The sequence below is a fragment of the Mixophyes fleayi genome, chromosome 10, assembly GCF_038048845.1.
Source record: "Mixophyes fleayi isolate aMixFle1 chromosome 10, aMixFle1.hap1, whole genome shotgun sequence".
NCBI lineage: Eukaryota > Metazoa > Chordata > Amphibia > Anura > Limnodynastidae > Mixophyes > Mixophyes fleayi.
Genome location: NC_134411.1, coordinates 35,566,768 through 35,581,323, shown reverse-complemented (window position 1 = coordinate 35,581,323; position 14,556 = coordinate 35,566,768). Strand labels below are relative to the sequence as shown.

The 14,556-nt window shown below is 42.4% G+C and overlaps 1 protein-coding gene across 1 annotated transcript in view; it reads right to left on the bottom strand.

The window, feature by feature from the left end:
- Positions 1–14,556, bottom strand: part of TMEM86A (transmembrane protein 86A) — a 32,869-nt gene that overhangs the window by 8,119 nt on the left and 10,194 nt on the right. The window contains exon 2 of the mRNA XM_075188403.1: positions 2,318–2,582. Within this exon, the coding sequence (XP_075044504.1) occupies positions 2,318–2,582 (265 nt within the window). The remainder of the gene's footprint in view (positions 1–2,317; positions 2,583–14,556) is intronic.

Below are 14,556 nucleotides of genomic sequence, written 5' to 3'. Positions count from 1 at the left end.
AGGAAAGATACCTCCAAACTTTCCCACTGCCGGACAGATATGTCCACGTGTGGGACAATGGGACTGAGCCCTAAAAGGGGGACTGTGCCACCCGGACTCTCGGGAGAGCAGGCCAGTCTCCCGCATCCTGCCTACTTCCTAGTGACATGGGCAGGGGACATCCATGACTTGATTTGCAGTGAATCGCGTCATTTTGGCCCTGCACCTCCTGTGGCAAAAAGACACTTTCACGTCACTGTGTCGTGGGGACGGGGCCATAATTACGTGATTCGCCGCCCCTCCCTCCGTCCTCACACTTCACCTCCCCTCGGCCGAAATCCACCTGAGCCAGGACACAAGATTGGGCACTTTGAGGGAAGCGGATAGCTAATCATACAGTACACAAGGAGATACATCATGAATGGCCAACCTGTGGCTCTCCAGGTGTCATGAAACTACAAGTCCCAACATACCCTATCAGTTTAATAACACTTGGACAGACACAAGTTGTCTGGCCTGTCGTACACCAGCCTGTGCTTCGATGCTGCTGAACAGCACTGCAACCAACACTGATTTAATCTGCTGTTTATTTAATTAGAAATAATGTTTAAATGCACAAAACAAAACGTTTACAACAGAATTATTTTTTTCTGCAAGGATTTAGTTCCCAGCCTGAATTCTGGCCCCAGTGTATACAGAGCCCTTTATCTCATTATCCCAGTATTGTGTCTCCCAGTTATATAGCAGCTATGGAAGCCAAGTGATGAACTCTAGAACCCTGGGATGTACAGAGGATCTTATTCAACTACGACCGAGGAGGGGGGTTTAACAAACACTTTCTATGTATAATACAGAGCACAGAAACAGCGCTATGGCTGCCAGTAGTTACAGCTGCTGACCCCCCCCGTCGCCCACTCCCAACGTCCCCCAAACTCCCCCGAATGGCAACAAGGAATAAAAAAAGAGAATGTGGGAAACGGATTTACAGTCTGAGGACGGAGAATGAGCCCATTGTGGGGCTCATGCACAATGCAGATCTCTCAGTGTTGGGCAACGCTGCGTGCTCTCCGAGAAGCCCTGTCCTAGAGACGAGCTGAATTCTGCTATATATATATTATTGCACCATTTATTTATAATAACTCTGAAGCTTTGCTTTGTGTTGGACAAATCACGCAGAGAAATGCAGAAATATAGAGCAAACGTACAAAGCTGTGACGTCCCGATGCTCCCTCTTTCTCGTGATTAATTTGAGCCACAAATGAGGCTACACCAAGCAGTTTAACTTAACGGAATAATTGAAATTAAAGTGGCAGGAGGGTGGACATTTAAACTTTTGCAGAGGGCGCCTCTAGTTTTCTGAGGAAGACACCAGAAAAGAAGAATAAGCACCTTGATGTGTATAGGGCAGACTATCGATTAAAGTTACAGATTGTAAGCATTTCCAGGGACCGTCCTAGGAAAATCCAGAACCCTACCCTTGGCGGAAATGGATAATACAATATTGTAAACAGGGTGGGGCTTTGCAATTTAGGGGTGGGGCCAGAGGCAGAACAGAGGCGGGGCCTACAGCATCCCAGTTTCCAAAACAGGAACATTGAAAGGTTATCTTATTGGTTCTTTCGACAGCATAAAGACAATCTCTGCAAATAAAACACTTATTAATTGGTTTCAAGGTTTTGTTTCTTTTGCATATTTGCAGCTTTAAGTAAAAGCAGCTTTATATTCCTACTCGAAAAAAAATCAACCTAGTCTTTGCCTGGGAGTAAATTCATCTTCAAAGAATAAACCGTTGTGACTCAGATAAGTTGCGATGACTATATGAGTTACTGGCATGTGGGCGGCTTTAAATGTAAATGTTATTACTATTTTAATTCCAGTGGCAATAAACGTTCTGTGAATCTATTAGCATTTGTAGGGTAGAAAATTGGAAGAAAAAAAAAAAGTGGAAATTTACACAACTAAAATACAATTTCATGAGCTGATGACAAATAAAGATTTTAAGATAAAGCAGTGAGTACGGGGAGATATTTTTTAAAATGAACCTTTAAGTCTATTGATAGATGCTACAGGAACCGTCTTCGGGTCTGGAATGGCTGAAAACAGAGACTAGTCGCTTGCGCTTCTCTACACAGACAGCTTAAGTTCTGTCAAGGTATGGAAACTTTTACATATCTATGTAAGTATGTTACATGATGTCCTTCAGTTCCAGATTCTGTTGCCCATTAAATATCATACAGAGTTCTGCTGCAATATTGGTATCAGGCAGAACCAGCTTATTGTAACCCTGTGTCGGCCAAGGCTGCCGGCTCACATTAGGCATTTTCCGCGCTACACTCACCGTGAACAAAGTATCCCTGTTCCTGCCAGATCAGAAAGGCGTCTCCCACCGCTGAGAATATTAATCCTACAAAGATCCTCTTGGCGCTGCGATGGCTGAATAGGAAATTGACGCCGTGAGCCAGGAGGAAGACCCACAGGCAGAATATGGGAAGACACTTGATCAGGGCGCTGAACCAAGTCGGGCTGGAGGTGGGCAACCACAGCACGAAATAAACGCAGGTGGCCTTGAAAAATGGGACCAGCTTAGGGCCCTCGCACTTGACCTGTAGAGACAAAAAAAAAAAATTTGCAAATGTTCATGGAATTTTAAAATATTTCAGAATGTGTTTTTTGTTTTTACTCATCCCGAACGAACTGTTAAAAATAAATTAAAATTCAAAAACATGAAAGAACCTAAGATCTTAGTCATCGAAAAATAATTACATGCAAAATTTGGTTGCAAGGCACGTGACTCATACAGATTTACCCATACTTGGCTATTTTTAGGCACTGAAGTCCGGGAGATCCCGGACAAGAGGCGTAACTAGAGGGCGGGAGGGATGTGTCATTTTGGCCCCTCTCCCCACATCAAAAATGGTGTTTTGATGCGGGGGGTGGGGCCAAAATGACGCGATTCACCGCAAATCGCATTTTTTTGGACAGGTATTTGCCGGATGCGGGAGACTTGCCTGCTCTTCCGGGAGTCTGGGAGACCGACCCGGATTTCGGGAGTTTCCCGGACATTCCGGGAGAGTTGGCATGTATGGATTTACCGCACTAGAACCTAGAGCAGTGAGGAGTAACAGTCGGCCCTTCGAAACTCCACTTGTTGCCCCCAACTCCTTCCTGCCTTACTGACACATGGATTTGTTATAGAGTGTAACACTTGTATAAAACAGTTGCTGATGTGATTACAGATTAAATGCATTGTTTTAACTTATTAATGAAATTAAGGGTTATGTGCGCCCCTTATGAAGGTTAGAGGGCCGCCCACGTGGCCCCCAGGGTGTATCAGGTTGCCCAATAGTGGTCATTTAAGTTATGGTACCCTAAGCCCCGCCTTGTCCTCTTTTACATTCCTTAGTATCACTCATCATCATTTATTTATATAGCGCCACTAATTCCGCAGCGCTGTACTCACTCACTCACATCAGTCCCTGCCCCATTGGAGCTTACAGTCTAAATTCCCTAACACATACACACACACAGAGACAGACAGACTAGGGCCAATTTGATAGCAGGCAATTAACCTACCAGTATGTTTTTGGAGTGTGGGAGGAAACCAGAGCACCAGGAGGAAACCCCCGCAAACACGGGGAGAACATACAAACTCTGCACAGATAAGGCCATGGTCGGGAATCGAACTCATGACCCCAGTGCTGTAAGGCAGTAGTGCTAACCACTGAGCCACCGTGCTGCCCACTGACCATAGTCCAGATTTTGGTTAGATTGCGCCAATCTGAACCCCACAAGGAACACAGCTACATCCTAAGTGGGCCTGGTTTTATCGGAAATGGGCGTGGTTGGGCGGATCAAGACTTTCTCTAACTTCTGGAGACAGTCCCAGGTTTTAGACCTTTGATTTGAAAATTTTAGTTCAAATGAAATGTCCTTATTCTTACTTTAGGGGCTTTAAGCTGTTGTTTATTGAAACACATGAATATATGACCCGACATACGGACTCTCATGGTTTAGAGTTAGGACCTCCCTATCTGCAGCAGCACCGTGAAGTGTCGGGGGGGGGGGCTTATTATATATTTGCAATGGTGTTACTAAGACTAATGCATTTTCTGTACAAATAGAAGGGAATATATTTAGTCTTTGTTACAGGCTGACAGCAATGTGCTGAGCGTTTTGTGCGAATTTCTTCTCCAGATAGCGGCTCCCGCTCGAGCCCTCGCTGCTCATTATAAATTCACTGAGCAACTTCCATTTTGTGCATCACGGTTTAATTTGGTTGACGGATCCAAGCTAAATCCATAATTAACTACATATTGTTGGAAGAAAAACAATATTACAAATGCGCAGAAAACAGATCATCCTCTCATTCTAGACGGCTAAACAACAACATTCATAACAATAAGACAAAGTTAGTTTCATAACTTATAAAATATGTTTAAAAACAAAGGCAGAATCTAGCATCTAAACCACTTGCTGCATAATGTGAGAATCACGAGGATTCTGCATTATGGTTTGGGAGGAGCAGAGACCATCTTATCTATAAGACTTATCTGTAAAAGTTAATTTCAGTCTAGAGTTACTGCTTAAAAACACTGTCCTTTTAAATTATGCAACTGCTTTAAGTTCCCCTTTAAACTATCCTCTACTTTCAAAGTACTTTTATAGAACAAGCACCACTATAATCAAAGAGGAGTATCAATTCTGGGTCACATGCATATTTAGAAATTGAGACCAAACTAGAGATGCTCAGGCTCAGTTCCCCCGAGAACCGAACACACACACGGTACTTTCGCGCTCCCTCGGAATTGAAAACAATGCAAAATGTCATTGTTACGTCGTCGGATCTCACGATTTTTGTATTCTACAAGTACTGCCCTCTACGGCGATCCAGCGCCATTTCACAGAGGGACACAGAAGGGGTAGCACAGTTCTTGGCAGTCTCTAGTGCAGTTGGGCAACGTCATAGGTAGAAAAGAAAGAGGAGGGGTAGCAGTGTTCTTCAAAGTCTACAGTGACATTCAGGAGAGCTCCATTGCTCCATTGCTAATTGTCATTGCTGAAATACAAATACTAGGGCTGGCAGGCTTGGTCTTCTAAATCTGCAGTCTTTGCTTGAAAGTGTATGAAAATAATATTGTGACCTATGAGGTGGTCAAAATTGACTGAAAATGACTTGATATTAGTGTTATTGAGGTTAATAATAGTGTAAGAGGAAAAAAGCAAAAATAAGTGATTTTAGCAACAACAAAAAAATTGGGATTTTAGGGGGGGGGGGGGGGAAATCGGGATCCAAAACCAAAACATGCAAGGACAGTTTTGCCAAAACCAAAACCAAAACACGAAGTTAATCCAGATCCAAAACCAAAACCAGAACACAGGGGTCAGTGAACATCTCTAGACCAAACTTTATTAAATCATTGAAGTTACTCCTGCCCTTCAAATATCCGATGGGCATCCCAACATCAACCTAAGGCTTCCAGGAGGTAAATGTATCAAGCTGCGAGTTTCCGGCGGGTTTAAAAGGTGGAGATGTTGCCCATAGCAACCAATCAGATTCTAGCTATCAGTTTGTAGAATGTACTATATAAATGATAACTAGAATCTGATTGGTTGCTATAGGCAACATCTCCACTTTTTAAACCCGCCGGAAACTCGCAGCGTGATACATTTACCCCCAGGGGGGATAAAGTATTGCAAACGTAAAAAGAAAACTGGAATGAATAAAAATAAACTTTAGATAAATAGAAAACTTTCAACTGAAAAGTTTCAAAACATAGAGACTACCCAGACTGCACACAAACTCCGTCAATAATGTTCAAAGGCAAAAAGCAGACAGACACGGCGTTTCACCCCCAACGAGCGGCTGGATCTGGCAGGAGGGATGCCTCTATACTTAGGATTAATTTCTGGGACATGATTAATAATTGATTACAAATGTCATAATGCATTTCGCTCGCACTGGAATCAATAGCGAAGTGAATTGATGTAATTACTTTCTACAAGAGACATGTTCAAAGGGAACATTGTGCTATAATGACTGAAATCAATAACATTAATCCAAGATAGAAAAAGTAATAAATTAATAATCCATTGCATACTTAGAAAAGGCTTAAAACAATTGTAGCTCTTTGTTTGAAAAGTTTCTTGGAATCGTCATAAATAAAATGAAAGTTTTGATACTTCCATAACAGGATGTAAGAAATGAAATAGGACTAACTTGGGTCTGGACTGTTCTTCATCATCATCATCTATTTATTTATATAGCGCCACTAGTTTCGCAGCGCTGTACAGAGAACTCACTCACATCAGTCCCTGCCCCATTGGAGCTTACACTCTAAAGTCCATAACACAGACAGACAGATTAGGGTGAATTTTGATAGCAGCCGATTAACCTACCAGTATGTTTTTGGAGTGTGGGAGGAAACCGGAGCACCCGGAGGAAACCCACGCAAACACAGGGAGAACATACAAACTCCACACAGATAAGGCCATGGTCGGGAATTTAATTCATGACCCCAGTGCCGTGAGGCAGAAATGCTAACCACTGAGCCACCGTGCTGCCCGTGTTGTTCTTAAATACGACTATAACAGTCATGGAATTTGTGTATAATTTGTATTCAAAGTTTTACTAATCTGGGACCTCTCATTGTGAACGCTACGCTATGAATTAGTCTTGCCCCTTTACCCAACATTCCATCTCCATTATAAATTTTTACTGGGAATATAGCACATTGGTAACCAGAGTCTTGACCGGAAATTTTAGCGCTTATGGACGCCCCTAGCTCTCAACTATAGCCCAATTAACGTAAAAAATAATCTACTGAAAAACGTGCCATCGCAAGCAAGTGAACCCCATTTCAGCAATTAAAAATTGCTGGTGTAGTTTGGTTTTTACGGTAGAACACCAGAATCCTGGACCTTGGATGTGTGGGAGGTCTTGGAGGAGGGGCCCCTCTACTCTGGGCCCTCTGACACTGGTTGCGGAGTATGTTCTCTTCCAAAACTATGCGCCCTGGTGGAAATTTAGGCGCCTCGACTTTGCCCAAGTCTCCACGCCCAGCCTTGGTTACTGACCTCCACAGATTTTCCAATGTGCAAATAACTGTTCCCATCCGTCTGACCCCTCTATTTTTAGATGTTCTCCGAGTTTAATGACCCTTTATTTATTGTGTTATATTCTCAGCTCCTGGGATTTTAATACTTAACATTCCGCTTCCTTTTCGGTCCCAGACACTTTTTTCTCTAACTTAAACATTGGTTTTAAGAAATCGCTCCCATATAAATGTTTAGCCAAAAAGATCTAATTAAAATATAAATATACATTACGGTTACTTAAAAAAAAAAAAAATTTGTGAGCACATCAGCCCCAGAAGCTTTCACGGAGATCACCAGCTTTTCTGATCGTGTAAAAACAAAATATTTTCATTGAAATTGGGTAAGAATTAAGAAAGTAATAAATAAAATGTGCTGTAATGTACAAGACCTTATAAAATGAACAGACCTTGTCCTCTATATCACACATGTAGCCGGGGAAATATAACTGCTCCTGAACACCCTCCCTTACCCCCTCTCAACAGCTGATGGGTTTGTCAACCAACACTCAGGTCAGATGGCAGGATCGTCTCGTGTTGGCCGGATCTAGAGCCCTAACACTGAACTTTAGAGTCCTACATCTTTCCCTTCACATCTGAAAACAGATCAGGCCCAATGGCGGAGAAAGAGGAAGATGGTCAGAGGTTTTCTTGAAGCACCCCTTAGTGACTTCTTGTGGCATTACAATTACAGTATCTTAAAAGACCGCTATCATCAAAAAGTTACATAACTTATGCTTACGTTCCATAGGCAAACCAAGGGGGGTTTCCTAGTGCCTGGAAACCCCCCTCCAAGCCTGGGGCACTGTATAATTGAGGTGACTGGACCCTGCCCCCGCTTCACACAGCCCTGCTTGAAAAGAGAGAGCTGTGTGCACCTAACAGTAGTGTACGCAGCATTGCCCATGTATATTATAGGGACAGGAAGAGTTGGAGAGCAGCCAATCACTGTCTAATATTATAGCCACACCCCCATGCATGCTGGTCACACCCACTGGCGGCGAGGTGTGGTAACCCCCCTCTACAAATCCTGCGTTTGCCCCTGTGTTCAAACTAAGAGTATTATCAGTTCTGTGTCCATAAAAGTTTTCACAACAGTCTCTAATTTTCTCTTTTACTGTCTAACTGAACGCCTCTACATTGCGAAGCTGAAGTTGAAATCTCTGTTGCTTTTCTCTGTTTTAATGGCTTGTCCCTTTCCAAGGTGCTGAAAATAAGAGACATCTGTAATTAGCCGAGTGTTTTCTACAGCTTAAATAGCCAGACTCATTGAGTGAGCACTGACACATATATAAACAAATGAGACAGACTGCTGTGCAAGGCTCTTGTAGAGACACAGAGTCATTAAGGAAGGTAAGGCAAAAAATGGAGTAAATGTTCTCTGGGACAAACTATGCTAATCAATGCAAGGGGTCCAAATTAAGTTTATTATTTTGCACATCAGTGAAATACTGGCTGTTTTTTCATACTCACCAACCCTTTTAAAGCTCTTTTCGGGAGATCCCAGGCAGGGGGCCTGGATGGAGGGCGGGAGGGGCGGTGCACGGTTAATCGCCTCATTTTGGCCCCACCCCTGCGTCAAAATTCCATTTTTGTCGCAGGGGCGGGGCCAAAATGACGCGATTCACGTCATTTTGACAGCAAGAGGCCATTTGCGGGATATTTGCCTGCTCTCCCAGGAGTCTGGGAGATCTACCCGAATTTCGGGAGTCTCCCGGACATTCCGGGAGAGTTGGTAAGTATATGTTTTTTTCATCTAGCACACAAATACGTAATAGCTTTATTTGTACACTGAAATTTAAAGTTGATCTAGGACATGCTCTACCCCAACTATAAATCTGTCCCCACATTTTACATTTACCTCCCCTCCAATGCAACATGGTTTTGCCCAGATACAAAGTTACTCCTTTTTTTATGCTTTACTCTCTTTAATGACTTAGGCCCACAATGTACACATCTTATTTTAAATAACCCTATATTATTACACTACAGAGAATTTTGTCAACTCTGCAGGAGGTCAGGGATTGGCCAATCCAGTCACCTACTTCCTTTGGACAGAAAATAATCAATTATCTCAAACTATTCCTCCCATGGTCAAACCTATTATTAGAACACAAGGTCCTTGACTAGAGGCATCCAGAGGAAACGGGTGAATAAATCAAATAGTAAGAATTACACTCAGTAAACAAAACGAGAGGAATAATACTATGCAGATGGTCAGTATTACAGGGGCAAAGCTTTCAAACATGGATCTGTGCCCAGAAAATGGGGATAGTTGGCCGCTATGAAAATTGGGAGGTAAATCTCAACCTAATCCACGTTTGTTTAATTCTGCACTAAGTAAACACAACGTTACTTTAATAATCATTTACGTCTCCTAACTTTCTTTATTTACATTTTGTTTTACTTGATTTCACTTTATTCAGTGCCAAGTATCCCCCCCCCCCCATAAGCGGTTAACCAAAACTTGCCAGACACACACAATGTCTGTACTATTAACGATCGTGGGCGTAGCTAGAAGTGGGCGGAGTCTAGGCTGCTATTATTGTTATTGTGGCCTCTGGGAAACCGTCCAGAAAATGATATTTCCTGCACTGCAATGTTTAGAGTAATTTGCCTTTCCTAACAGAAAGCAGGAGAAACATTGGTTGGATGTGCAATATTAGCACGACTCGTGTTTGTCTCCATCCAGGTGACTTCGTTCTATTTACCGGGCGATTTTCTGCTCTGATTTTGCGCTTTCATGAGCGAGAGGCAACTAATGACCCTAGTACTGCAGGTGACAAATCTTTTAGAACGAATAAACCACTTCAAAACTCTGTGGGACTGAGTCATTAAGGAGAATAAGGCAAAAAAAGGAGTACATTTGATCCTGGACAAAACCATTGTAACAGTGCAAGGGGTGTAAATTAGTTTATTATTTTGCAAATAAAATAAAAATACTAACTTTTTTGTCATGCAGCACACAAATACTTGATAGCTTTATTTTTACATTCTAATTTCAATTTGATCTGGGACATTCCCTACCCCAACTATAAATATGTCCCCACGTTTTAAATTGACCTCCCCCTCCAATGCAACGTGGTTTTGCCCAGGTGCAAAGTTACTCCTTTTTCTTGCTTTGCTCTCCTTAATGACTCAGGCCCAGTATTTCTTTCCTGCAATTCCTGGAAATTCCTGGTCAAAAACTCAAAAGTCCTGGTAAAATTTTCTATCAAAACATTTAGTTAACATGCTGGGGTAGGAACTGACAATTACATATTTATCATGTAAGTGAACAAAAATAACTTGACTGTGTGATTTCATTTTCTTTCAGCAATTAAGATACAGAGTGTGACACACAGACACACACATACATACCCAGAGACGACTGCTGCATGTACCATCTATTCTGCCCTTACTGTGGCTAAAATATACGTTATAGCGTGACAGACTCCCGTCTGACCATATATTACAGTTGTGGCTAATCCGGGGCTCTCAAGCTGAATCCCACTCTTTGTACTTTTAAATGTGGCTGCCATCTGCAGGTACCCTGGGCGCCGGCAGTGGTTGGACGGCCCACAGCCAGCTTCCCCAAATCAGACTTATTTAATGCTCTGTTATAGAGGATCATTCAGCGTCACACTCTCTAATAATGCACGGGTCTAGCAGTGGTCTCCAACTGTTTTCAGTTTGAACCCTAAGTACCAGTGTGGCATTATTATGGCATTCCTGCCAAATCTCCTGTCTTATGCTGGATAGTCCTGCTTTAAGGGCTCTGCCACGCCCGCTGACAGCTTTGTTCCGCGTTGGGGTAGCTGGCGATGCGCAAACCTGCCACTGGTTCATTTAAAGTGTGGGGTCGGACCAGCGCTCGTAAAACGCCGAATTCCTCCCCGGTTGGACGTGATCACAATAAAGAGCGCACATTATACATGCTCAGGAGATTCCAAGGTGGCACAAATTGTATTTTATGTTACACTTAACCTTATTTTTTGTACCTAGAAGAAGCTATTTTTTTTACCCGGGTCTTTACTGGCCGGACATAATCACTATCATGGGTAAAATAAGCAATACCATTCATAAAACATAACCACATTATTGCATATAATGCATTTACTTTGACTCAGCATCGGACCAATCATCCCCACCCAACATTACAATAAGATATCCGCTTCTAATCTAATGCTGCTTTTACATCTAATGCTGATTAGAGGGCGCTCTGTTTAAGAGGTCCCGCCATAAACAGATATAAACTGCCATTAGCAGCGTCAATATCTCCAAGCTACATAAGATGCAGAAGTAACAATGATCCTGGAACGGGACTTCTGATTATGTGACAATGGGGAAGAACCTCAGACCTTCAGATCAGTATTAAGATCTATTGAACGACACGTAGGAGTTTTCCAGAACAGACCTCTAAATCTGGCTGCACACAGGCCGATCCCGCTGTTCAGAACAAGATCACAGTCCAATTCCGCCACTTATTTGGTTGGCCATACATGATGAGATCCGTCCATACGGTGCTCAAGTCATGTTGTTGGATCTCTGGTCAATCCCGCTGGTTATAACGGCATACGTCTTAATAACCTGGACAACCGCGACCAGATTTTATAGAGCATGGAGTTTGCTTTTGGGTAATACAGACTTCGGATATACGGCCAATCGCCCAATTGTACCAGTGATTTCACAGCACCGTTTAAGACGCCTGATCTTCTGAGCACCACGGTTAACTTTAGTTATCTCTAATCCAAATTCAATCAAACTGATGTAGCTTCTGATACTACGCAAGGAACCGTCCATCTGGGTTATAATTAGTTTTCTAGTCTGTAGTTTATATGTGTCAGCGATTAAAGGGATGAGTTCTAAATCTCGCCCTGCACCAGCTAACCTATAAGGGCTACCCACGAACATATATGACCCTCTGGTACTGAGAGAGCTTCTATACAGGAAACTTAAGCTGTTTCCAGATCTGTGTCACTGTCGCTAATGTAAAAAGATGACTCACATCTCATTCCCACTAACCAGCATTAATGCCGATTGTATCATTAGTACAAGTATTAAGAGGGCACAACGCACAGACATTATCCCCGACCTTATACCAATAATCCATCCTGGCACAGAAAAATCACATCCGGACGGCTGATGGCTTTAGAATGTCTAAGGTTCAGGAACATGAGTAAGATACAATCTTTAAAAAAATGTCAAATAAAATTAAAGCTAAAACTTCCAATTTATTTTGTCGCAGTAACATACGTAGTTGTGATAATCTTTTTTGCGTCTTGTGCTTATAATCCCCCTCTTTATTATGCTGCTATCTGCGTAGTGACCTTAATCAGACGCTAAACATCTTCATGGACAGTAAACAGTGAGAACTTTAGGTCATTATGCTGGCAACACACAGAATGATCTGGACGTCTGGCCTGCAGGATGATTCTGAGGTTCAGCTTGAGCCCTGGGGCAAGAGACTAATGTCTGACTCGGCTACACATCTTGTGACCAAACTTGGACGAGAACTGGTCCTCTCAGACCAACGGCCATACAACTTAATGACCGGTGCCTGTTAGTGCTGAATAAATTGCATACAAGTATAATAATAATCATAGCAGCTCACATAAGGGAATTGTAGTATAGAGGAAAACATGTCCGTCTGTGTCTGCGATACTGCACAATATGGATCACCAGGGTGATCTATTCTGCAAAACATAAAACGACGAGAGCTAACAGCGATGCTCAGGGGGTACCCCAGCACACATCGGGCACCTGGCTGCCCTGACATTGTGCATTGATTAGAAACTAGGAGAGCTATTTGTCGGACTTGTAACTTCGGCAGGTGATGCACGGTGGAAGCAGACAGGTCTGTATGTTAAACATAGCTGCCTACTCTCCCAGAATGACCGGGAGACTTCCAAATTCTAGGAGTCCTCCCGGACTCAGGTGAGAGCAGGGAAACCTCCCGGATCCTGGACACAATTAATTAAATGGCTTGGGCAGGGCTTATGACGCAAATCACGCGTCATCAAACTGATGATGTGTGTTTTGGGGGCAGGGCCAAACAACGCAATTTGCCGAGACCCACCCCCACGCGTCCACCTGTCCCCCCACATCTCCTGGAAGCAAGCTTGCCAAAGTTGGCAAGTAAAATGTTATACTTCCAGAATGTACCTTTAGTTACACTCTGATAGAAAGTGTATCTAACTAGTGGTGAAAGTTAGGTAGGGAGTTGTCTTGGCAAAATAGACCTTAAAGGTCTATTACATTTAATTCAGGAGAAATAAAAGATGGATATGTAATTAAACAATACTGACTAAGGTTTTATCAAAAGCTGTATGAATTACAAACTTTATGTATTTTGGCCATTCTGCGTTTGCCAAACATACAGGGCAAATACACCGATTTATCCGATTAGCACATACATTACCCATGACTATGTTCTGGCGGGGAAAGTGGCCAATTAAAAACGCTCATTTGCAGGAGACAAGATGGAAATGCGCATGATGGAAAAGGCTAAAAGGTAACTTTAAAGTCCACCCTACAACCACTTCAAGACCCACCCACCGTTAATTCAAACATTTACATCTTTCTCCTACAACACGGCTCGATTTTAGTTTAATTTATGTTATAAATCCATTGTGGGAATGAGGGAATATCAGGACTGTCTTCATTACACTGGAATTTTTTATTACCTTGTGGTTGTGAGCTTAATAATGTGCTTTCCTGCATAAAATACATCTGTAAGGTGAAAGTATTGTCCGTCATCTAATCTCCAAGACACAATAAAATTCAAGTCCTTTATAGGAGGCAAAAGGACTCTGAGGCTAAAATAGGAAAGTGTATCACAGCTAATTACTGATTAGAACAAACTCAGACACTTATCGGACATCAGTATCCAAATATAAATACTTGGGTACATGGCTGGACACCAACTTGGTTTTCATGTAGACACTTGGACATCCAAACCTTATTACAAATCGGTCCCGCTTTATAGAAACAAACTTCCATGTCCAGAAAGAGCATAACTGATACTAATAGCAATTATAGACAACGGGATACAGTTTATGGTACAGCCCCTGAAATTACCCTTATGAAGCATGATACAATTACAATTCTGACGTTTCATTTTCCTATGTATCTACAAAACACACCAGTGTGATATGCTATCTTATCTAGGCAGCTGTGTGATAAGCTATCCGATCTAGCTTGGCTGTCATGGAGTCTAGACATAGAGTTACTTTTGCCCTGTTTGTCCTTCAAATATTTCCTGAACAAGTTACCCAATTAGATGATCAGACTTCTTATTACCCCCATGCAGCTAACAACACTTATCACCTGAGAACTACCTCCGGAAGCCAGATAATAGTTTCAAAGCTCTGCCTTCTCTTACTGAGCTCCCCATTTTTGGAACATCCTACACGAGTCACTTAAATCTGCCACCTGTCTGAGATCTGAATTCTGTTATTCGGCTCTATACATATATTTGCGATTTTAAGGCTTAGTGCTTTTTGTC